Here is a 25,827-nt window from a genome sequence, read left to right as displayed (position 1 = left end):
ATCTTAATAAAATATAAGCTCAGCCTTAGATTCTCTCTGAAAATGGACCAGTTTATTGTGAAAATATCTGTGTAGTACACTTAAATTAGAGTACCAGCGGAAAAAAATGTGTAATAATGAAGAAAAAAACACATATGTAAGTCAGACTAGACTATAAATCGCATTTTTTGGGGAAATTTACTTTACAAAATCTGAGACCAAGAACAGACATTTTATCTTTAAAGGCAAGTTATAATAATAACAGTAAAATAGACAACAACAGGCCTAATAGCAGTACAGCACGCTAACGTAACACATAGACACAGACTGAATACATATATGTCTGGTATGTTAATGTAAGATATTAACAGTTAATCAGATAACTAAAGCATAAAAAACAAGCTAACAAGTTTACTCTGGATCTTACTCCAAATCACAAAATCCATTGTATTCTTCAACTTCGGTGTCGCTCCTGAACAACTCCGCCTGGTCGAGAAGTAGATGAAGCGCCACTTCCACGTGGCTGTCATACTGGTACACAAGTGAGAGTGCCCTCACGCAGTTGTCAGTGTGACAATAACCAAAATGTGAAATTGTATACTTTAATAATTTCACATATAAGTCGCGTCTGAATATAAGTCGCACCCCCGGACAAACTATGAAAAAGTGTGATTTATAATCCAGAAAATACAGTATGTAATTTTAACCATTTTGATTTAACATATGTTTAATTTGGTTGCAAATAATTTGCATTAATAATATTTCACTTCCTCACCCTTTTTCACAAAGAATTAAAGTAATGGTTAGAATTCAATCTGCCTCTTTCTCACCCACTGCAGCACCCACATGACCCTGGTAACTTATCCTATTAAAATTAGAGCTTTGTAGAAAGGCAGGAGCAGGTTTTAGCGGCTCATTATGTAAGACAGATAAAGTCTGAAAATCAAAAAGCAAATTATCGACATATAATTTTATACAGTAAAATTCACCAAGCTACTTACTACAAGTCCCACATGGAATACTTACAATACTACTATTAATAGGTTTCTACTTTGAATGTCCTTCAAAACAGAAAGAAGCCAAGTGAAACCCATTACAGAAAGAAGATTATAGAAAACACAATACAATAAAATTCTAATCTTTTTGGATTAAAAATATTGATCTCTATGCTGCTTCATTACATCACTTCAAATAAAATATGAAATCTGCTGCAAACAATATTGATATTTAAAATTTATGGGCAGAAACAAGCAAACAATTACTCAAAAATGCACACAAACGGAGGCAACTTGAAGTGGTTTGTTTGTTAAAGAATCAAGTAATAATTGACTTGCCTAATTGCTGAATCAGCCTGTGGACAACACTCCAAAGTCGAAAATCCTACTTCCGAGCTGTGCACATTCCTAAGAGCTCTTAAATGCAGCTTTATTTCTGGTTCAAAGTATCTGAAGAGGTTCTTTTCTCTTTTCAGGAACTAGAGTTTTTCTTCCCATCTACAATCGGCCATGGCCCCCAGAACACAGCCATCCTAACAGACTGTACATGCTGCATCATCAAACCACATGCCATTTCTGAAGGTACAACAGTTGGTTTATGTTTATTCAGTCTAAGTATTTACTAAATATTGTTCAAATTTAACCAGCCACCATTAGTAGTATATTTATTCTTCCATTTAGAAGGATAACGTGCTTGCACACATAGTTTAGATCCTGTATCTAAAGCAGTGTACTAGTGTTGTCCGCTTACTGTTGTTAAAGCATTTGTTTTTCTTGCCCCTTCTACAGTGCTCAAAGCTTACCAAATTTTGTTGGATTTTTCTCCCTTAATCCCAACCCTGATCCCTGTTGGAGAAGCATGCCTCTAAAGCTTTGACCTGTGAAATCTGAAATTCTCCACTCTGAGCCCAACTATGCACTGCACTTTGTTCAACTGCACTGCGTTTAAGCCTAGCGGAATACCATACCACAAGCCACAATATTACAATAGGACATGACTATATGCCTATTCTATTCAGTAAAATCAAGAAACCTACTTGTTTTTTCAATCTTAAAATATCATCACCTCCATATTATACAAATATGTGATTTTCAATACAGAATAATCATCAACATCATCATTTTTATTTAATTTTACTATGTGGTCATACTTTTGAATATTGATGCTTGGTCAAAACAGTGTAGTTTTGATATAGTTTTAGTATCGATTATAATGTGGGTGTTGATTTTTGACATCCCTAATAAGCAATTTATTCCCCTTCATAAATAAGTCAGAGTCAACAATACGAACAACACAGACTTGTATTGTAAATGACTGCTAATGGAAACAGTGTCCACATTTTTAAAATGCCCAAATAAAAAAAAAACAAAAAAAAACATCTAAATAATATTGTCCTCACAGGCAGACACAATTTTAAATTTTGAACAAAGCTAAATCTGCATATAAATCAATGCTTTCAGTTAGAGTATTAAGCTTTGATTTACCTCTTGGAGCCACACCTGGCTCTGGCTCTGTGCCCTCGTTTGCAGTCTTACCTCACCATCCCTGGGGGTGCCCTGTTTGGACAAGTCAAAAATCTGCCGTGTGAAAGTCTTATGAATGGCTAGATCATGGCCTTGCTTTGTTCAGATTCAGTTGCGCAACTGGTAAATAAAACTCCACTGCAGTTCACATGTTTGGACAAACTCTGGTTTCCTTTTTACAATAGTTCTCATGTATTAAATAGTTTAAAAGCAGAGGGTGAAACTTAGTCTCTAACTGCAAGTAACAACATGGAAAAGTACTAAATAAATAATATTTAACCAATAAGTGATTACTGGCTTAAAGCTGTCCTACAAGCTACAATAGTCTGTCATTTCAAGTATGTGAAACATGAGATTGTGAAGTTTTAAATAGCAGTATAAGTAACAGTAATATGTCTAAACAACAACAAAACAAATGCATCAAATATATATAATGTGACCTGTTAATGGTCACAAATTCTGTATTTGGCAATTTAGTGCTGTTATTCTGATGTTATAAATATTTATACCATTTTAAATCACAAAAGTGCAGATTCACAAGTTATGTGTGAGTGTGCAAAGCAAAGCTTTGGAGAGTGTAGTGTGTTTTTAAATGATTTAGCTCTAAAGCCCCAATTCCAATGAAGTTGGGACACAGTGTAAAACTTAAAAAAAAATACAGCATACAATGATTTGCAAATCCTTTTCAACCTATATTAAACTGAATAAACTACAAAGTTATGATATTTAATGTTCAAGCTGATATTTTAAACTTTATTGATTTTATGGAAATTTTCACTCATTTTCAATTTGATGCCTGCAACACATTCCAATAAAGCTGGGACAGGGGGAACAAAAGAATGGGAAAGTTAAGGAATGCTTAAAATGCACCTGTTTGGAACATTCCACAGGTGAACAGGTAAATTGGAAACAGGTGAGTGTCATGATTGGGTATAAAAGGAGCATCCCCAAAGGGCTCAGTCATTCACAAGCAAGGATGGGGTGAGGTTCACCGCTTTGTGAACATCTGCATGAGCAACTAGTCCAACAGTCTAAGAACAATGTTTTTCAACATACTATTGCAAGGAATTTAGGGATTTCATCATCTACGGTCCATAATATCATCAAAAGATTCAGTGAATCTGGAGAAATCTCTGCTCGTAAGCGCCAAGGCCGAAAACCAACACTGAATGCCCTTGACCTTCAATGTTTGAAGCGGTACTGTATTAAAAACAGACATGAATGTGTAAAGGATATTACCACATGGGCTCAGGATTACTTCAGGAAACCATTGTCAGTTAATGAAGTTCGTCGCTACATCTCCAGTTTTAACTTGCTCCATCTGCAAGTTAAAACTGTACCATGCAAAACGAAAATCATATATCAAGTGCCTGCTTTTCTGGGGCCGAGCTCACCTGAGATGGACTGACACAAAGTGGAAAAGTGTGCTGTGATCTGATGAGTCCACATTTCAAATTGTCTTTGGAAATCATGGACGTCGGGTCCTGCGGGCCAAAGAGGAAAAGGACCATCTGGATTGTTATCAGCCCTAAGTTCAAAAACCAGCATTTGTAATGGGTGATGGTCTGGGGGTGTGTTAGTGCCCATGGGGAACTTGCACATCTGTGAAGGCACCATTAATGCTCAAAGGTACATACAGGTTTTGGAGCAACATATGCTGCCATCCAAGCAATGTCTTTTTCATGAACATCCTTGCTTCAGCAAGACAATGCCAAGCCACATTCTGCACATGTTACAACAGCGTGGCTTTTTGGTAAAAGAGTGTGGGTACTAGACTGTCCTGTCTGCAGTCCAGACCTGTCTCCCATTGAAAATGTGTGGCACATTATGAAGCGCAAAATACGACAACAGTGACCCCGACTGCTGAGCAACTGAAGTTGTACATTCAGCAAGAATGAGAAAGGATTCCTCCTGCAAAGCTTCAACAATTAGTGTCCTCAGTTCCCAAGCGCTTATTAATTGTTGTTAAAAGGAAAGGTGATGTAACACAGTGGTAAACATGCCCCAGTCCCAGCTTTATTGGAACATGTTGCAGACATTGAAAATGAGTGAATATTTGCATTAAAACAATGAAGTTTATCAGTTTGATCATTAAATGTCTTTATAGTTTATTCAGTTGAGTATAGGTTGAAAAAGATTTGCAAATCATTATATTCAGTAAGTTTTACACAGCGTCCTTACTTCCCTGGAATTGGGGTTGTAGCTTGTTAGGATTTGTCCATTATGTCGTTTTCAGTGTTTGATGAAGCTTTTCCACAGAGCACACAAAGCACTTATTGCCCAGCTAATTCAAAAGGTCAAGTTACACCCACAATTAGTTTAATATGATTTAACTCTATGGCTAAAAGGCTTTTTCGCCCTTGGCCCTAGCTAGCCTTTATCTGACAGTTAGCGAGGTGTGGCAGCTTGTTCCACTGCACCACTGATGCTAAAATCTCCCTTAAAACAAGAAAATGTCTAAAAAAGCAACCTTTATTTATTTATAAAATCTATATTATACATTAATAAAAAAAAACAAAAAAAACATTTTTACTTTAAAAAAAAAAAACCCACACACACACTTCAAGAAAGTAAAACAAAATGAGGTTGAATTTGACCCAACTGAAATTGAACAATTTTGACCCTTGGAATCTTCTCTAAACTATTAGTAATTAAAAAAAACAAAAAACAACAACAACAATGTAGCCTTTAAAAGTTAATTAAGTCAAGAGCATACCAAGCACTTGACCTTTATATAAACACTCCAAATAATCAACTCAGTAAACACTCAAACCCTCATTATTTGCACTTACACAGAATTGCCTCTCCACAACTGTTTTTTCTGTGATGAGGAACAAACTTCACCTAAAAATAGCACCCTCCCTCTGTCCCACCAAGTGCCCCTGATTGCATGTTTACCACTTGCACACCTACAGCATCTAAGAATAGAATCCAAATGCTCTGGGTCAAAACAGTCCCAAATAGCATCAATAGCTCATTTAGAATTTTCCTTGAGGACCACTTGAGACACACCCACAAGGACAGACATGGCTAGGCTTGTGTTACGTCATCAAAGGGGCACCCAATGATAGAAGTGGCAGTGAAAAGGTGGCAGAGGCTATCAGACATTACTGGACATTACTGAGGCGATCATAGAGGTGACACCAAGCGGTGACGTAGCAGCGAGACATGACTAGAATAGACAAGCTTCTGTTGCCAAGCTCTTGAACACCATCGCTATAGCAACAACACCAGCTGATTTTGGAAAGTGTGTGTGTGTGTGCGTGTGTGTGCGTGCTTGTCCCGTGTGCATGGAAAGGACAGAAAGGACTCTAGGTGCTAATAGTAGTACCTAATACAAGTGTGAAAGGAGAGTAATTGTTTAGATCTATTTATAGCCTCCATAATTTTTTCTCTCCAGTCATTTCCTGTAATAGTGTTTTTCAGACATTTTTGAGGTGTGGTACACTTTTTTTTTTAATCTGCAGTGACATCCCCCTCCATCAAAACATTATCAAATTGTTCGGTCTTGTTAATGCTAGAAAAAAAAGAAGAAAAAAAATTAGAGATGGAAAGACGAGCTTAAGTTTAGGTAATGGAAACAGATGGCATCCAGCAGGACACCACTGATTCATGGTTCACACCAGGTAACTCTCTGTTTAAAGTTTTTTGGTGAAGGGTCTGAAACGTTGTTATTGTTTTGCCTGGAATGGAAAATGGCATAATATCCATAGAGACAAGCAAAGCATCTGTTGGCTCTGAACAGCTCAAAATGATTGCCCCCTGTTTATACAATTATATTGCAGTTTCTATTGCCAGGTAACTGGGAAAAAAATCTTAGTTTTAAGCTTGGTTTGTATTGATTAATCAGAACGCAAATGTGGGTACCGGGACTAAAAACGATGGATCAGTGCATCTCTAATCTATTTGTATGATTGATGCTTCACACTCACAGCGCTATCTGGATATTGTATATTGTCCAAATCCTGATTATTTTAGGAAAAATCCAAATCTGAGAACTCCTTGGGTTGTGGTTACAAGTTTGTCTAATAGAAATGAGCTGTTACCATGTTATTTATGCCAGTTTTGCGTCAACCTTAGCCAATAATGTAGACATTGTATAGGTGCAATCTACTATTATAAAAGTACATTACAATAATTTAGAGTGATATGTAGAGCAATATTTGTGTAAAATGGAGTTGGGCCCCAGGAGAATCCAGCCTGTGGTTTATCACTGTGTCAGACGGAGCTTATGAGACTGGCGCCCCTCGTTCAATTAGGTTTGTCTGCAGCACTCTGACCTTCACTGTCGCCGTGGCACCTCTATGCAGAAACACCATTTCTACTGTAACGGCCAACCCCAGTGACAAGAGCTACATTCTGTGAGCCCTCAGAGTCCTGAAATAAGGCCTGGCTAAAAATAAAAGAGTGTCCTCCCCTTTAATCGGAAGGACATGTAAAAGGCAGGACGTAGTGTGCTACTTTGTTAGGTGGCCAGCACTGTGTTTTGAATAGAGGGGAAAATTCAAGTGAAAATGACAGTATTAAACTAGGCACCCACAATGGAGAAAAGATCCATTTTTGTTTTCCTGTCAAAGATGTCATCGGAATCCATTTCATGTTTTTCCAATATTCCCTTGCTTCATGCTTCATTCAGCCACATGACTTTTTCCCATTATGGGACGCCCAAAGATATAAGAGTAATGTGTGGAATTGTTTGTCGCTATAGCTTTGAGAAACTTATGATGAACAATGGAACACTGCCTAATGAGATGCTGACCACATACTGTGAAGAAAAACATCCAAGATTTAAAAGAAAAAAATGTTTAATTGTTTATGAATACATGGACTGGCCTATGCCCATGGACTATGCATTTTTGACCTTGTGAGGCTTTTTAGTGTGGGCTTTGATCATCTTAAGCTACTTAAAGGTCAATCATAATCATAAATAATACTTACGTCATACACCATATTGTAGTCTTTGGGATTGCGTTAGGCTGCATATAGCTGTTTAAGTTTATTTTTCCCTTTTCTTTACTTATAAATTCATCCTGGGAATGTTCTGAAATGAGCGGGACATCTGACAGAGCATTCCAGTAGTAAAACTGTAACTTATTCTTATCTTATATTAGATAAGGGTTTTATTGCAGCTCTAAACACTGTGTCTAAATACACAGTGGAGATGACCATTATGACAATTAAAAGACTTTCATGTTTTCACACAGGTCTCGCGGGGAAGATCCTCAACTCCATAGCATCAGCGGGATTTGAAATCTCTGCACTTGAAATGGTAAGGGGAATTATAATATGAGCATAGCTATGCGTGACTACTGCTTATATGGGGTAATAGGGGAAAATGACCTGTTTATTCCTGAGAAAAGTAATGGGAATGTCGGTAACATTATAGATTATTGACCCCACCTCTGTTTCCCTGCTGCCCTGTGAGTTAGTGGATTAGCCTGTCTGTGGTACATGTAACTAATATGTGTCCTGTATTGATTGGCTGATGTGGATTGACCTCACGACTGTAGCCTCCATCATCAGAGCAGACACTGACCCCTCACACTCCATCCGTTTTGCTGCATTAGTCGCGATGTGTTAGGGGGCCAGGGGACAAAAATAAATCAATCCACTCACCAACACTTGGCATGTTCAGAATTAATGCAAAAAATACCAACTCAATTAAAATATTTTAGTTCTTCTACAGTATGTTAAAAAGAGTACACATTCTTCATCACTACAGGACGACTAATCCATATTTATTTATTCATTGCCAGTGAATACCAGCCTTTTACACTCAGAAAATGTCTAATCCACCACTTAACCTGAGCTTTTTTAGTATCTATTGATCATCATCTTTTTTGCATTCTTTCATATAATTAGCACATTTTCATAACATTCTGATATAATTTGGATCTTGCAATGTATGCGTTTGGCTAATAACATATAATAACATATAGATAATTTTATTTTGCATGTCCTTTCATTTGATTGCACGTATCTGGCTTTATAAATGTGTTATTTTCCAGTCTTGTATTTAATTATCTGAATCACATTTCCTACATTGAATGAAGTTTGCTGGTTTGTTTCATTTGTGTTACAGTTCAATGTAAAGCAGGCAAACGCAGAGGAATTTCTGGAAGTTTACAAAGGAGTCGTTCAAGAGTACACAGTATGTATCACAATGTTACAGGAAAATTGTATTAGATAGTATTGATCACCAAAACAAAAGCTCTTTATGCCACTTCTCATATGCATTATTATTTATAAGTAGTATTTGGAATGTGGCCAGGACATGATTGTATAAAAACTGTTAATGACAACTGAGATTGATCACTATCAATTCCAATAACATTTTTGTCTTCCTTGACCTTTGGTGAAAATGTCATCAAATTTTGACCTTTACTCTACCAAAACACAACAAAAAAATGTATGTGGTATAAAACTATACTATAACTATACTATACTATACTAACTATACTATAAAACTATAAAACGATCGTCCCTTCATTCTATCCCATGAAGCCTGAATACACATTGTTTGCTGAAGTTTAAATAGTGATTTCCCTCTTTTACAGAGTATGGTGACAGAGCTGTGTTCTGGGCCCTGTTTAGTTTTAGAGATCCATGGCACCAATGCTCCACAGGTGTTTAGAGAGTACTGTGGGCCTGCTGATCCTGTAAGTCTTCACTTTATAACACTTTTTAACACTTTATAACACAGTATTAAACCAACATTAAAACTAGGTAAACACAGTCCAAACCATAAAAGTCACAACATTAATTGTACTACATTAGCAGTGTAAAAAGTACTCTACCAACATTAGTAGCACCAGAAATCTCAAAAGATCAACATGCCACAAGATTCTTGCTTGAAAAACAATATTGTAAGGTTGTTTTTTTGTTGTTGTTGTCGTTACCACCAGTGTCACTATAACATGGCTTACATTGATTCCATTACATAAGCTTGCTGAGGGGTGCAATAGTCATAATCATAATTTGACATCTGACCAATACTTTTTTGAAAATAATGATTTATGAAAAATAAGGAAATAACCTGGGTTCCATCAGTCTGCAGCTGCATCTATAAAATTCAAAATGTCACTGCCTTCTAAAGTAAATATAAGGTTAACCAGTGGTATTGTTAATTTAAAAAAGAATATTACTCAATACAACTTGAAAAAAGTACACTTGAAAGTAAAAAGTACATCTAACTGCTTTGTCTCCCTGCATGAGAGAGTTTAGTGCTGCAGGGCTGTACTAGAGCGTGACATGAATCTAATGAAGAGTCACTTCTTATTGGGTTTAAAATGAGCTGCGGTTCCCTCAGCCATCAGGAGGCCACGACTCTGTGACCACTATCTCACTGACAGTTATGTCCCACCACTAAAATACATGGCTCTTATTAACATACAGTCAACAGGTCACAGTGTGTCCTGCTGTAGACAGGGCTCAGCCAGTTCAAGCTGGAGAAGCAGCCTGAAGAGCTTAAGAGTCTTCAATTGTGTCTATGACTTGAAAGGGTCATTTAACAATATCAAATGGAACTGTGTACTGACCCTATGACTATCTGCCAGTCTGCAGAGACTGGTGTCTTGTGAATGTGATTCTGTCTTTTTCAGCAGCTCTAATTGTAGTACATTTTCACATACTGTGACTTTAAAGTTCCGGTTAAATGTAAGTGAAACCAAAGGAAAGCCTGAGGATTTCCAGAAGACCTGAGTGGACATGCACAGCATGTGGCTGATTAGTTTAGTGACCTCCACAGATCAATAATGTGGGAGGGGTCTGGACTTGTTCAGTGGTGCACGGTCAATATGATACAACACTTTGCTCCTGCTAATTTTACACTATGAGATTTTTCATTGTAGACAATTGTGATGGCATTCTATTAGCTCTGCAACCATAACTGATTTAAATAAACTCCTTCATTAGTTTAATGATGCCAAAGGTATAAGGCCTTATCGAATGAGCCAATATTTACAGTAGCGTCAATTTCTTATGATAACATTCCTGTTCCTTTCAGTGTCTTTTGTCATGCAGTCACCCCTGATTGCTTCACACTTGTGCTGACTAACCTGCAGCTCCCAGTGCGACCTCAAATTCACCTTTAGATTATCTGACAATGAACCGCTCCCTTCAGCTGCCATTCTGCCCTGGCCACAGCCATACTGTAACTTTTAGGTTCAATACACTTTGAACAGTTCACTTTGAACTACAGTTTTTATGTTGATTATTTAGTTCTTAATTTGGTTCCTGTTATTATCCCCCTTATTTTTGTATTAATATATTTTCTCTACTTAACCCAAACATCTACAAATCCTTTTTTGTCTTTGTTAATATTGTATTAGTATAGAATTTTTATTTTATTTATTTATTTATTTTCTTGATCAAAACCAAACATAAAATGGAGGGGCAGAGTGTGGAGAGTCATTCAGAAATCCATTTAGCAAAACTGAAGCTAGCAAATTACCCTGCATATGTACCTATGTGCAGTACTTATTTAGATTTATACTCTTTTGTACTAAGAGTTAAAGGTTGTTTTAGCAATGGGTAAGAATCATTTTGTCCTCAAGAGCCACTGTCTCTTTTTTTTTTTACTCCTGGTCTGATGAAGACATTCCAGTAATCATTATATGTCAGATGGAGCAGAGCATCGCTGTAGCACCAGGCTGCATGGGAGGTCACATCTTCTATTATTAGTCCAGGCTGTGTGTGGGGAGAAGGAGCTATTGATTCTTTCCAAGGACTAAACAGGGATCTATAAACAGAATACAGCTTGTTTGGACACAGTGTGGATGTATGTGCTAGGTCAACATTGTTTACTTTTGTTAAACTAGGGAAGTTTTATTTTACATGAGAGTCCACTTAGCTCCACTGCGTCCCAAGAAAACCTCACAAATAAATAGACATTGAACCCCATTGTTATGGGGGAGCAGAAGCACAAACCAATTTGCTACTATAACCTGCCTTACCATACTCGCATAGCTCTGATGTAAAGTGCATTACAAAAGGTGCAAGAGCCCATCCAACTCCATAAATAAGGTAACAATATCAAAATCTCACAGTACAATATAATTTCGGTATGAACCTCACAGTATGATAATTACGGCGATATTGTGGAAGAGATCACGGTATTATATAAGGGCTCACGATATTGAGCATAGTAGCCATATTAGCCAGTTATTTGTCTTCATTTTTCAATTATGCCTTTTTTAAAGTGGACAATATCCGATTATGTTAAAAACAATTGCAACATGAACAATCTGGTGGAGTTGTAAAAAAGAATGTCCAAAGCAAAACATTGCAATTTTACAATTTTAACACTTTCTTGTTCTGTAATGCACTAATGAGCTAACCAATAAACAACACTGCAGTAAAATTTATAATCTTATTTTTAATCTTATTTGTTTTTGTTTTTGTTTTATTTTTTGTTGTTATTTTTTTGAAAACACGTGAATCTGGCTGTGTATTTTTGCAGCACTGTTGCTCTTAAGTCTTTTTGTTTAGACTGGTCTTTATTGTTGATGAATTTGTGGAACTTGTCACTTTGCCTCATGGCGAGTCGTCAGGGTGTTTGTATGTCCTGAGGAAACACACGCTCTGTCTCAGCAGAGTTAATGCTACTACGTTGCATGGAAGATCTTATTGTAGTTCTTATTATAAGTTCTTATTATAGATCCATGCTGCGTTGTTTTGTGTCTGTCTCCTTTTCTCTTTTAGTGCTTGGGGTCTTGGCAAAACCAACATCTGTATTTGGAACTTAGAAGCAGCAGGGGCATCATGGGTGTATCATGGGGGCATCATGGGGGCATCATGGGGGCATCATGGGGGGCATCATGGGGGCATGTCTCTGCTCAGCTTTCCTCTTTATCCATTCTCCATTTATCGCAAACGCTGCCATCCACGTGTCGTTGTGTTGTTGTGTGTGTTGTTAACATGCTGTGGAAAGTGTGCAGCGTGCAGTCCTATTGGCTCAAATACCAGATCTGACTGACGTGGCACGAACGGTCATGGTATATGTAGTGGTCTTATTTTTTTTTCCCGCTGACATGAACTCGACACTATTATTTTTGGCACAAACACATGCCGTTTAATGCCGACAAGAGACCACGACGATATCGGGATATCGCCTATATCGTTACATCCCTATAAATATCCCCAGTTCTCTTTTATAATATGCTATTTGATTACTTGACTTCCTTAAATCCAGAACAAACAATTGTACAGTGGCGCAATAAGTATGCTTGAATGATGTGGTAATATGTCTAGATAGCGTACATTATTTCCCAGGAAGAGCCCCTCCTTCATTCACACCTCCACTCTCCTCAGTCACGACATGAGGAGGTCTTGTGGTGTGTTTGCTATAAAAGCGGAGGTAGATAGAGGCTTTCTAAACTGCCCACTCTGAGCAACTCCTGTCTGATATTTCAGCACATCATATTACATCATTTAGTTCAGCCAGTTAGGCTATTAATAATATCAGCTTCAAGTTAGTAGTGCGACGACTGTTTAAAGGCTCATGCTTGTAACAGGGAATTATAGCCCTATCAAGAGGTCATAGGTCAATTGGATCTTATTGGTAAGAAGAGTCAAGCAATGATCATTATTAAATCATAATACTGGCCCATAGTATATCATTTAAAATGTATTCACTTTTTCTAGCATCCTTTGAGCCATTAAAGGTGGTGCACTCAGTTTTTAATCTAATACAGTAAAAAATAAATAAAAATAAAAATGTACCCCTGTATATTATAAAAGGGTAAAAATGCTGTGTGCTGTCTGTATTTAATGGAGCTCAACAGTAACAGCCTGCTCTGGTTCCACAAGTACATTTTCCATATACTTTTCCTATAGACTTTTAGAAAAATTCAAATATTAAGAGATCAAAGTCATCATAACTATACCCCGAACGCTGTTATTTCAAGTACGAAGAGGACATTTAAAATGCAACACTCTGCTAAATATTTTAATAACTTTGTGATTTATAAAGTTTCAGAAATAGATTATAGATATATAGATGTTTAGATATTTATTATTATTTTTTTTTCCAAAAAAGTTTATGAGAAAAATTAATGGGAAATTTAGTTACACAAACCAGGAAGGAACACACTAACTAATCGCTATAGATAGTTAGGGTGTTAACTATCCATAGTGACAGCAGCCTAAATACATGAAAGTGAGGAATACATTTGGCCCACAAAGCACATAAAAAAATAATTATTTTTACCTTTAATTTTTAGCTTCGGCTAGAACAAATATGGTGAAATATAATATGAATAAGGTGAAATACAAAAGTATTTGCAAAAATGCCCCCCAGAAATTGCTTACAGGTAATATAATTGACTAATTGTTTGTTAAAATGCTAAAATAAAATGTTATTTTTTTGCATCATATGCTTTGCAATCATCCATCTATTAGTTTTACAGAGTAACTCAAATATGCACTGGACATTGTTATTGTGACAAACACGTCACTTGCGTTGTCCCAAGCTCCAGAAGACGTCCAAAATGTCTCCTATGGGATTTCTAAATGTGCATGGAGGCAGTGGGTAGTTCATCCTGACCTTTTCCTCAGCTACACAGCCGACCAGCTCTCACTATAGGGACTATGGAATCAGATTAAAGCAGGCAGCCGCGCACTCATCTGTAACTAATGCTATTACATCCAGCAGCAGACTTTTGGCAGTATGGCAATAAATAACATCATGAGAATGCGCCTATTGTTTCTGTTCTAAAACAACCCTCGCTATTTTTTACTTAGTAGTCGATAGTGTCATCTACTACTAACATCACTAATACTACACTTGTTCCCCAGCTAACATTGTAAAAATTAGTTTTTAATGTTTCGCCTCATGAAAAAACGTTAAATAAATAAAAACTTGTAAATGCTGTTACAATTCAGCTACTTGTCACTGTTACTACAAAAACTGTTATTACAATTAAATACCTGTACTTGTATGTACTTTGGTTTAGAAATTAAACCAAAAAAATCTAGTAGTAGGCCCTCTGACTACTACTACTGATTTGAATACCACTATATCCAAATCTTTCTATTACTGTCCATATATGGGTCACATTTTCCGTAAAGTTGTCAAAGTAAAGTTGTAGGATATTATCTAGTCTTCAAAAAATGCGGTGCAAGTAACTTACTGCAGTTGCTCCCCCTCTGCTTTAGCCTTGGTCTGGTCTAAGACAATGGCAGAGGAGGGACTCTGGTTGTTTGTCCTGAATGAAAGAGTTTGAGGAGAATGGAGGTGTGACTGATGACCTCGAGTTAGATCCGGTCTTTTGTAAAACGTACTCATAAACCACGGCAGAAGAAAGGCTCTGTCATAGGAAATGTTTTCATGCCATTTTAACTTAAATTCTATAGAAATGCCCAATCAACTGGTCACTGGCATTATAATTTTGTCTATATTCTTCAGTGTACAAGACTCTTCTGTATTGTTAATTTTGTAGTTTGAAGAGAATATTTTTGAATTAGGAAATTAATCAAATCATCTGTTTCTAAAGTAGTCTGTCTTGAATCAGCAGTACAATCAGTTTTGCACATTTCTGTTAATATTATCCTGTAATGACACTGTCCGCATGCTCCCTCCTTAAGGCCCACTATCCAGCCTCCTTCAGTATTAACAGTTGTCCTGGTAAATAATTTATTGACACATTGTCCTCTATTACTGGACCCTGTGGGAGAGTTATGTTTCCTTGAAGTTGTGGAGACCTTGATTTGACCCTGATCAAAAAAAGAGAAAAGTTTAAAAGTCTTAAACCAACAACTAATGTAATGGTAACTTTATGGGATACAATTCGTTCATCTTGACTCCTTCAGATTGTTCATTGTAAATTGTGAAATGTTGGATTTGTTTCCATGATGATCAAAGTTGCTGAGTTTTCTTCCTCTTTTGGTCACATGCTTGCTGAGTAATCATTAGTGACATGAACCAGACCAGAAGGATGTCACTTAAACCTCAAAATCTCACTAAAGTGTGGCGTCTTTCTTGAGTTGTCAAAAGTAGAGACACAATTTTGAATACTACTTAAAGGTTATGCAGTTTTATTATATTGATACTTTGCAGCTGATGTCATCAGCATTCCCTGGGGTTGTGATGCTAACTGTAGGGACTGCTCTGTCTGAAGCTGTTACTCAAGTTAGACTTTAATCTGAGCTTTGTTTTAACACAATTTCAACATAAAGAACTGACTTTGCTACAAAAAGGAGAGCTGATACTGTTAAACAAGTCTCTGTGAAATAGCAGTACAGCCATGAGCTAGCTCACATTATCAGTTTTTCAGTTAGTCACTCTAACCTGTTTTGTTGACAATCAATCAGACTCCTAAAATGTGTTATTTAAATCAATTTTGTATATTTAATTGAGTTTTCAGAGAATCTAAAAACTTATTTCACAGTGTTTGCTAATGTGTACATTGTGGTCCCACAGTAATTGCTGAACATACTGCCATAGACATACATGTAGAACCTTCCAACATGTTGTCAGTGCAAAGTATCAGTTGTTTGCATGGCCTGCAATAGCTGAATGTATATTGGAATTGTAGTTAGAAGACCCCCCAGTATGGAGCCATGAGGCCGTCACAATTACTGATTTGATTATAGGCAAGGTGGTTGGGGGTTGGATTCTCTTAATCTCTTGGTTAGTGAAGTTTGCATGTTTTCTGTGTGTTACTGTGAGGTGAACTGGTGGTGATTTAATGAAAATTCTCTCCTCTTCTAGGAAATTGCTCGGCATCTCCGTCCTACAACGCTACGGGCACTGTACGGCAAAGACAAAGTGAAAAACGCAGTACACTGTACGGACCTGCCTGAAGATGGTGTGTTAGAGGTGCATACTGATATTTGTATTTATGTTATTTACCAAGGAGGAACCCTGAGAACTTGGGAACATTCATCAAAAGTTAATTTCAACAAAAGCTGTAATGCCTACTGTATCTGCTGATGAAAAATTATTTGATGGTAATTGTTACGCCAAAATACATCATGAGCTAAGATCAGCTTTTCAGTGTATCACAATTCAGCTTTAAACTGTTTTTATGAAACTACAAAACTACTGTAATTGTTTAAACCCACCTCACCAACTTGACAGAGGCTGACCAATAGTAGGAGTGCGTAACAAATTGTCTTTTGCTTAATCATAGGTCTGCATTAAACACATCACATTAGCGCCAAGCTTTTTTTAGAGCCTGGGTAATTGTATGTTTTTCATTTAACACCAGGTGGTTGCTCCTAAATCCATTCCAAATGCATCCTTCCCATCCTAAACAATACTACACCCCTGTCATTCATGTATAGTTCCTTTGATGTGTCTCATAATTCCTCCATTGTCTTAATGCTTAATTTGACATTCGGCCCCTCACCCGATGTGGTGGCCTGGGTCCCATGACTGTAGTGGGCCAGGCAGCTTCACATCACACTGGTCTGTGCAGAAGAATGGAGGGTGCGCTCAAACAAACCCGTTGTTGTAGCAGGGACTGGGTTGAGCGTCATTGTTCAGGGCACAACTCCTGATCTGCCCCGGGACAAATGCCTCTGTGTTAACCATTAGCTGTGAGCGAGCAGGCGGGCAGACATTTTCCCAAGACAGGACACAGCTGAGGCAGTCAAGAAGGAGTGCATTATTGACCTTCTTCACCATGGGCCGGGAGGGTGTTAAATTCACATTAGTTTAAAGTGGCTCATCACACTTCATTTTGTTTTGCAGGTGCAGTATTTCTTCAAAATTCTGGATGGATGAGAAGAATCTGGACTGGCCAAAGAATTCACAGTTGTCGTATTTTTCGTTTTATTGTTTCAGCCTTATGCAGATTAAATAAACAGGTGTTTGATCTTCAACATTGAATTAAGTATTTCACACCAACTAAACATTTGTACACTGGCACACTGCATTGCATCTGATATTCTAAACCAGCGCCTTTGGTATTGGATTTTTACATTACACTTTGAAAAAAATGTACAACTGCATAAATATAAAATTCTTCCACCATGAAAATGGCTAAAACATTCAATAGTAAGTTGCATCACATAATGTGACGTCTCCAGCAAAACAGATTTAAAAGCACTGAGTTGCTGCCGTTTCCATGGAGGTGACAGTCTTTAGGCTGGACCCACAAAGCTCTCTACACTATCATTAAGAAGAAAACGGATGTTAAAACAGAACGGATGCTAAACCAAAACTACAGCTAAAGGTGAACAAGAACAAAAAAGTACAACTGTGTCCTTCCACTTGGACAAAACCTGACAATAAACTCGGTCAAAGAAACACAAAGGAAGAGTCCATGGAGCGCAGTGTTAACTCATTCACGGGCCGTGGCTTCAGAGTACCATGCTGTATTTCGCACACACCTCACACACACACACACACACACAAACACACACAAACCTTGGACCACTGAAGCTGACATAAGACGAGAGAGAGGGGAAGGGGCAGACAGAGCGAGGGCTACGGCACGGAACACTCCAAAAAATATAAACCACATCAGGTGAGAGAGGCGGGACACACACGGCTCGCTAGGCGTCAGTAGTGGAATCGCAGATACAGTAATTGATGAAACACATCCCATGGCTCAAGGAATATCTCATTTACAGTAGAATAAATATTTGCTATTGCTACTCTGGTATTTTACATTCTAACCCTGGACACGCGCACAGAAGAAGCTAGTGTAAAGCACACAACAGATTAAGTGTAGATCCTGTATATCGTGAATGTTCAAATACTAGTGGTGTTTTTGATAATTCTACATGTATTTTTAGTTGCGGCTGAGGTCACGAGTTGATGGTGATCTTGACGTCGAAGCGTCCCTGGTAGCGGTCCTTTTCGCTATAGTCGATGTTTGCGCCGAACACTCTGCACTCAATGCGCAGCTCTTCCCCTAGTGTCAGGTTAGTGAACTGCACGGCCACCAGGGGCTGCAGGTACTGAGGGTGCAACAGCTTGCCGTAGTAGGGGTAGTACTGCAGGGCGAAGCCGGCACCCATACCATGGTATTTAATCTCGTTGACCTTGTCTTTGTCCTCATCCCTCTGCAAGGACATGATGGAGAATATTAGGTTTGAATGAGAAACATAAAGGCTCTGAAGGCTAAAGCTATAAGCTTTACCTTGTTCTTGCAGAAAATGGGAATCATGTTGGGTTTCAAATTTGATGCCACAGTTTCAGGGATGGAATCATTAGAAGGAGCCTGAAAAACAAAAACAAATGTAAAAATGACTACAAATGTGTCCAAATTGGAAAAATAAATGGAAATGTAAGCCAGGTTGAACTGTCTTCTACCCAGTGCAGTGCACTCAACTATAACATAATGGGACGCTATGACATTTTTAGAGTATGGTAACTGTGACCCAAAATGACTTAGGAACTACAAGGAACTTCTTTACCAAAAAGTATGATGAATTGCTCCTTGATGATGTGCTACTTTGCTTTGCAAATATTTGGTGAAATCTTTGCAATCCAGAGCAATGACTAGTATTCAATAGTCATTAGGTCTATAAACTAGGAAAGACATACTTGGATTGTATTTGACTTTAGATTATGCCTTGTTTATTAACTAAAAATTGTGACATAATAGACCTAGATATATGAAGGCTCATAATAATCATGTATAAACTGTAGTCTGTGAGAAGGGTAGTTTTTCCCACATACCTTGTGAAATAAATAAGCTATGTCAACACTGTTACTGGTATGGCATTTTAATACAGCAGTATACCGGTTACCCTCCTATCCCTAATAATGACACAATTAACACTTAGAACATTAATAACATTAATAACACTTCACGTGAAAAAATCTGTCTGTTCTGTGAACACATTATCAGAGAACCAGGGTGACGAAACGCTGTACACACCCGGGGTCTGAAGTTGACAATCCTGTTGAGTTTGACGATGAGGCAGGGTTTTCCGTCTTGGAAGCCGTAGTTAGGGTCCTGGCCAGAGCAGGGGCCCAGCCACGACCGTAAGAAGCGACAGGCTTTCCTCTGGCCGTTGTCACTTTCCACAGTACCACGCTCTTTGTATGGCTGAGGCTCCACTGCAACCACACATAATCCAGGCTTCATAAATGCTTCATAAAGGCTTCATTATATGAATTCAATCAAACCAAACCATTTAAAAGCTCTAACATATTTCAATATAAACATTGGCTGGTGTTTTCCTACCTCCACAGTTCTCAAAGTTTTTGTCCTCCGTCTGCAAATCTTCTTCATACTTTGCAAGCAGGTCTGACATACTCTTGATGTATTTCTCGAATGTAGATTTATCGTTCATATTGAAAGCTATTTCTGATTTGTCAGACCGTGGTGTGTGTGATAGACCTGCAAACACATTTATTGTTAAAAATGTGTAAAACATTGTAAGAGTAAAATGTTTGTGCATTTATGACAGCTAAAGCCGGAGAAGCAGGGCCTATTGTCTCAGGACCCTAGTTAGGTCTTGGGGATTTCCTCTGGTCCCTGTCTCTGTCAGAGCTGTAATTTTCCACAGAGCGTGCACATGCGGCCCTACGAGGCGTGGCTTCAGATGGCACAAGGAGGAAACATGACATTTATTAAGCCGTGCCAGCTGTACCACGATGCATTTAGCTCCTCTGAACATGACCAGCACTGGAGCCATTTGAGGGCTGCCGAAGAGCGTTTGGATTTCAGTGAAAGCTTGTGAAAGTTTCCCGTGCCCTGCCCCCAACCGGCTCACGTGTTCCTCTCACAATGGAAACTTTTAGCCCCAGAGTGAGAGAGGCGCACTGAGCTCTAGTGAAAAAACGTCTCTGTGCTTCCTTTATCATGCCACTACTGGAAATGCACAGCTCTGCTCCTGCTCTGCTTGTCTTTGTTATATGACATATGAAGCCACTTATTGACAATAGCAGCTAAAAATACCCCAGCGCCAGAGCAGGAGCGAGAGCTGGCACAAGGCGTCTGACCATAGCAGCTCTGAGGTTTACAGGAACCCTAAGACTTTCCATAACAGCAAGACTGCCATATTTACAATGTTTTTCTGAAGATTATGGATTAGATTTCAGCAGTACAAGCTTAGGGGCCTCAGTTATGACAAACTTCTACAATCGTGTGTTACACATGACGTGCAACTTGATCATGGTGCACATGAATGCTCTCTCCGAGAGGAGGGTGTGAACTGTAAACTACTACTGCTGTGGCCCGGGGGGAGTGCCATTGACGGGCTTAGAGCAGTGAAGGACAAAATGGCTGAACCTATCTGAGGTCAGGCAGGCTCCAGATAGAGAGGCACACCCCAACAGCCACTTTTAATATCTCCACAGGGAGCAGGGACCAAAAACACCTCTGAGTTACTGAGTAGGGCTCCAGCAGACAGCACTGAACTGCCCTCTCGTTCTCACCACAAGCTCCTCCTCACATACACTGTTCTATTGGACAAATGTATCCAACTCAGAAATAATCCAATGTCAAATATTAGAGAACTACATATTATGAAATACTGCACTTTTACCAATCTTACTGATGGCATAATCGAAACCAGTGAATTTCTTTTCATTGATAGATTTCAGATTTATTCTTGGGTTTCAAATGATGTAAAATCAGGACTGTGTCCACAGCAATAAACTTTTCAAAACATTCCTGTTCTATCTTTTGAAAGTTCATCATTAGTCCTCAATGGCATCCAAAGCCATAAATTACTTCTTACACTGTATATATTATAAAAAGTTATTATCATAATATAGTAGTCACATTGTATTATCTTGGTTTTATTAAATAAACTGACTCCAGTCTTACCTGGAGGTGCGACTCTGTCTTGATAGGTTGGTTTGTAGTTGCTTAACGTAAGCAGCATCGCCTGAATGGTCCCGATGAAGATCCCAGCCAAGCATCCATAGAAAATGATGTAGAACAAGGTGATTTTAGCTGTGGAGGGGAAAAAAACACAAAGTAAGTGTTTATTTTCAGGTCTTTTTACTTCACAGCAGATCAACCAGAGCACAGCTCAAATTCAACTTCCAACAAAAACAGAGTGCCTTTTCTTAAGTTTCAGAGTCCACACCAACTGCACCCTGCTGTGTGATTTCTTCTCTTCATTATCAGAGAAGTCATTGTGGAATAATAGTGATCTGGGGCTTCTTTTTTGCTCACCTAATTTAAAATTTATACCAATTATACAAGAGTAGGGGGCCTGCTGTTCCAGTAGGGCAGGATTGAGTCTCTCTCTTTCCAGCTTTTTGGACCCTTCCCCCACTACATGCTAAACTCACAACAGGTTTAGCATGTACCATGAGAACCCTCCTCTATGGGCAACCACATGATTCATCTCAAATCGAATCCAAATCATAGTTTGAATGGTTGCACGTCAGAAAGCCTGAAATGACAAGGGATATGTACTTTGCACACAACAGAGTATATTGTCTCCATATTTATGCATAAAATCTGCTAACCCTGTAGTTTAGAGCTTCACTAGCATGTTGTTTAGCAGTTTATACTATAGTCTCATATAAGTAACACTCCTGGACTTATTTAAAATGTGCATATACTGTGACTTGCGAATTGACCTTTGATGTTAAACAGCCACTATGCAAATAAATAATGATACAGAACATTAATAATACAATAACAACAGACTACGCAATGTTTCTGGTGAGGTTTTGGCACATGGTGGCCTCCATGCTTTGCCTGGAAAGTTCCACAGTATGGCATTAAACTACCTCAATGAAAACAGGAAGGTGACGATACAGGTGAGATCTGTGGAAAAGCAAGCCTGCTAACTTTACAGAACGCATGTTTATCAAGGATTTTTAAAAAACAATAACAAAATACAAAGATGGTTTTATACCATAATGTGGAACAAGCAAGTAGCAGACCCCCAACCAAAAAGGTTACATAGTGCACCTTTAAATGCATCCTAAAATCTACATGTAATATTTGTCATATTTGTCCATATCTAACCAAAAGGCTCCACTCTGTGCTATCTCTCCCAGTAAAAACTTGTTTCCTTATATCCACTATAGCAGTGTACAGACACGTTCCTGTGCTACCAGGCCACAAATGTAGAGAGTTACTGCCAAAACCAGTTTGTCAAGATACATGATTTAACCACCACACGAAGGTTGCATCAAATTCTGCCTGCTCATTGGTCGTGCCTGCTCTTTGTGACATGTGAAAGAAGATACTGTGTTTTCTCCGGTCTGCAGACTTCTTAAAACCAGATTTATTTCAAATTTAAGGTCCTACATGCATGCGAAAATATCAATTGTATTATTCAGGAGTTTCAGGCAGCTCCTTGTTTATAGCTGACATTTTAATTACTTTTTACTGTGCTAATATTCATAACTCTGAAATCTAAGGATAGTCTAATGTTTGTGTTGCATTCAAAGGGAGGGAGATTCAAAGGGAAATAGTGGAAGTAAGAGTCAAATACTGCTGGATATTTACAATGCTAAAATCCAACAAATCTTTATGTATGGGGGTTTCATTTATTACAGAATGACTGTATTTCTCCACCCGCTGTGCATGTGTGCCGAACTATTTTCTAATGAGAATATCGGTGACCAAAGCGGGCTGCTCCGAGATGCACCTGTTGAGACGCATTGCACTGTCGGGCTGCAAGTCGTGCTTATACTTGTCCTGCAAAACGTGCAAGTTTCCAAGAGAGAGAGAGAATAAATGATAAAGCGAATGGGAGCACTGGAGTAAGCATGTTTAGTAAGGCGGGCGGGGATTTGCAAAACAAATAAATGCATGTACAAGGTGTGGCAGCCCAGCATGTTGACACTGAACCAATTAGGGACATGCAGTTACCAGTCCACAATACTTTGGCCAACACTGAATGAATTACTATGACTTGTCTAATAAATAATTACATCATGTGACCAGGTTTTGACACTTAAAGTTGACTTTCTGGCATAGAAATGTAAAGAGGATCATTTGGTTTGTTGATCCCCCAGTAGCACACAGCGTATTTCCGCTGCTGTAAACTTAGATGAACTGTTGCATATGGCTCATATAACTATCTTACCTACACCAGATGTGTGGAGGGCTGTGTACAAAGCATGATGATAACAAGCTACCACGTCACTACTTATTGTTGGACAGTTGTGAACAGGCCTTTGTGTTTATCAAAACAGACAAAAACATCAGTTAAAGTTAGGTTGTGTGGAACTCCAGTAGTCACCTATAGACACTTCTTTATCTAGAATATTTTATCTTTATGTCTTCTTAATCATTATCAGTTTATGATTTGCTGGTACAGGTAGCTAACAGTGTTATCCTTTCACTATTCAGAAGTCAGATGTTTGGGTCATACTTTCTTTGGGACTTTTTGCCTAGAGAGGGGCAAATACACTTATTGGTCATTCAGCAATTTTAGGATGCACAATCAACTAATCAGTGTCTTTTCACTTTCAATATACAAACAGCTTATTATTATTTTATTTTTTTGCATTTACTCCAGTGTCCCAGGGTGTAGTTTTGAGTTTGAATGGACCAATCAGCGACCCTCCCCCACTCCCACGGGTCGGACAGCCCCTCTGCAGCAGCGTGTGGCGAGGCTCAAGGACCAACACATACATAGCACGTTCACATCACACTATAATACCCCATTTCATCCGTGCGTGTCTCTTTTACGACTTCATTTTAGCTGTCGCTGTTTTCCCCAACCTCATTTCAGTGTTGACACTAAAACGGCGCGAAATGCCCTCCATAAGGACACGCGCGATTAGTAACACCTTTCCCGTGAAAAAGCAAACGACACCATTTGAAACAGCAACAGCTCAATGGCCTGCGTTCATTTATTCACCTTTTCAGCGAAAGGGGAGAACAAACATGGCTACCTGTTGCTTGTAACGCAGTCGTGCTCAGTTATATCCAGTGTGCCATCGAGGTTTCGCTCCACATAGCAATTGTAAAAGACTATTATTTACAGTAAATAGACAGCACGGCTAACGCGGACACGCTAATGCTAATTCCGTCGTGTTTTTGTTTTCGGTACAAACAAACTACTCATGAATAATTACTGACTATTATGCTGAGATTTGTACGTAAAAGTAGCTATTTTGTTGACTAAAAGTTATGTCAGTGTTTAATTTGGTGAATATTTACTTTCTGTGCTAACACATCATAACGGCTAATGTCATTTTCTCTTTCAGAAGGAAAAGAGGTGGAAGAGGCGGCCCCTGAGACATGTGAGTCGTGATGTGTTCCTCAGCCCCGTGTTACCAAGCAGTTTGTGAAGCAACCCGGCTAGCCACACGAAAATCTCTTTTGTAACAACTGAACTGGATAACGTGGGTGTGATTAACGGTACATAACGCAGGTAGCGAGTTATCCCATCAAATGCCGACCGTATAAGCCGTGCATTGTCCGCCTTAAAGTAACGAAAGAGGGTTAAAACGATTAGAGTTGGCCGTGTGTTGAGCCTCTACGTACGAGCCAAAAGATTAGCACTCGGCTTATTAATGCAAGAATAAAATGTCCTTGTAGTCTACTCTAACCAAACCCAATAAGTAAAATGAATAGTGCTAACCTAACCAACCCAACTTTCACTGTTCAAACGGGCTGGAGAGAAACAAAAACTCAACCAACTGTCTGTCCTTCAAGATGACCTTTTCACGGGGACGTTTTAATCAATGCCCCCATATAGTCCAAATGTGAGTTAGTATACGCCTTATAACTATGTATTACGCCCAAAACCATCACTTATGCTAGATATTTCATTTATAGATTTAAGAGTAGCGGCCTGGGTTGCCGCCTGAAACGAGGAAAATCGTATTTCCAGTGATAGTTTTATTGATTAGTCTTTGATAATTAGCCTTCATGCAACCTTTACCGGGTCAGTGGGCTTTTCTATGGCGGCTATTCGCTTCAAATGAATGTAGTTAATGCAACTCCGTTCTCTTGGAGCAGCAGCCTCCATTGAAAGGCGAAGTCACGACACAGCCGTTTGACGGTGTGCTCTAACAGGTGCTGTCTGTAACCGTCTGTGATCAGGAAATGGCGAGAAAAACACAAAATCTTTCTTTGAACGGCAACACTGTATGTTATGTCATTGTAGTAACAAGTGATTCCAATAACTTTTACAAAGTCGTGCACATAAAACATTTACTCACCCCAACTGCCACCGGTACGTCCTAAGAACTCCTTCTTTTCTGAATTCCATACAAATTTCTTCCATCCGCCGTCATTTTCTTTAGTTGGCGACATACTCCCAGGTAAAATCCCCTTTGTGCGTTGGTCTGGGCGTCTTGATGGCGGATCGGGTAGAGTGCCTTGTGTGTTGACTGTCTCTTACAGGAAACGCAAAAGGACAGTCTTGTACCTGACTTCAGCAGTTGTAATGGTTGTTACACACGCACATACACCATTTAGCGCACAGAGAAACCGAC

The 25,827-nt window shown here is 38.6% G+C and overlaps 2 protein-coding genes across 3 annotated transcripts in view; one reads left to right on the top strand and one right to left on the bottom strand.

The window, feature by feature from the left end:
* Nucleotides 1–17,324, top strand: part of nme7 (NME/NM23 family member 7) — a 25,119-nt gene extending 7,795 nt beyond the window's left edge. For both annotated transcript variants that reach the window (XM_055221494.1, XM_033991963.2), the window contains exons 7-12: nt 1,451–1,556; nt 7,703–7,767; nt 8,581–8,649; nt 9,056–9,157; nt 16,210–16,317; nt 17,194–17,324. In XM_055221494.1, coding sequence (XP_055077469.1) covers nt 1,451–1,556; nt 7,703–7,767; nt 8,581–8,649; nt 9,056–9,157; nt 16,210–16,317; nt 17,194–17,226 — 483 coding nt within the window. In that variant the 3' untranslated portion in view covers nt 17,227–17,324. The remainder of the gene's footprint in view (nt 1–1,450; nt 1,557–7,702; nt 7,768–8,580; nt 8,650–9,055; nt 9,158–16,209; nt 16,318–17,193) is intronic.
* On the bottom strand, nt 17,251–25,827 carry atp1b1a (ATPase Na+/K+ transporting subunit beta 1a). Its single transcript, XM_033991964.2, has 6 exons — nt 25,552–25,827; nt 21,233–21,361; nt 19,643–19,798; nt 19,334–19,515; nt 18,590–18,670; nt 17,251–18,512 (listed from the first exon to the last, which is right to left on the bottom strand). The coding sequence occupies exons 1-6, from the start codon at nt 25,643–25,645 to the stop codon at nt 18,255–18,257; spliced, it is 900 nt and encodes a 299-aa protein (XP_033847855.1). The 5' UTR covers nt 25,646–25,827; the 3' UTR covers nt 17,251–18,254.

The sequence above is a fragment of the Periophthalmus magnuspinnatus genome, chromosome 4, assembly GCF_009829125.3.
Source record: "Periophthalmus magnuspinnatus isolate fPerMag1 chromosome 4, fPerMag1.2.pri, whole genome shotgun sequence".
In the NCBI taxonomy this organism is placed as follows: Eukaryota; Metazoa; Chordata; class Actinopteri; order Gobiiformes; family Gobiidae; genus Periophthalmus; species Periophthalmus magnuspinnatus.
This window is presented reverse-complemented; position numbering and strand designations above follow the sequence as displayed.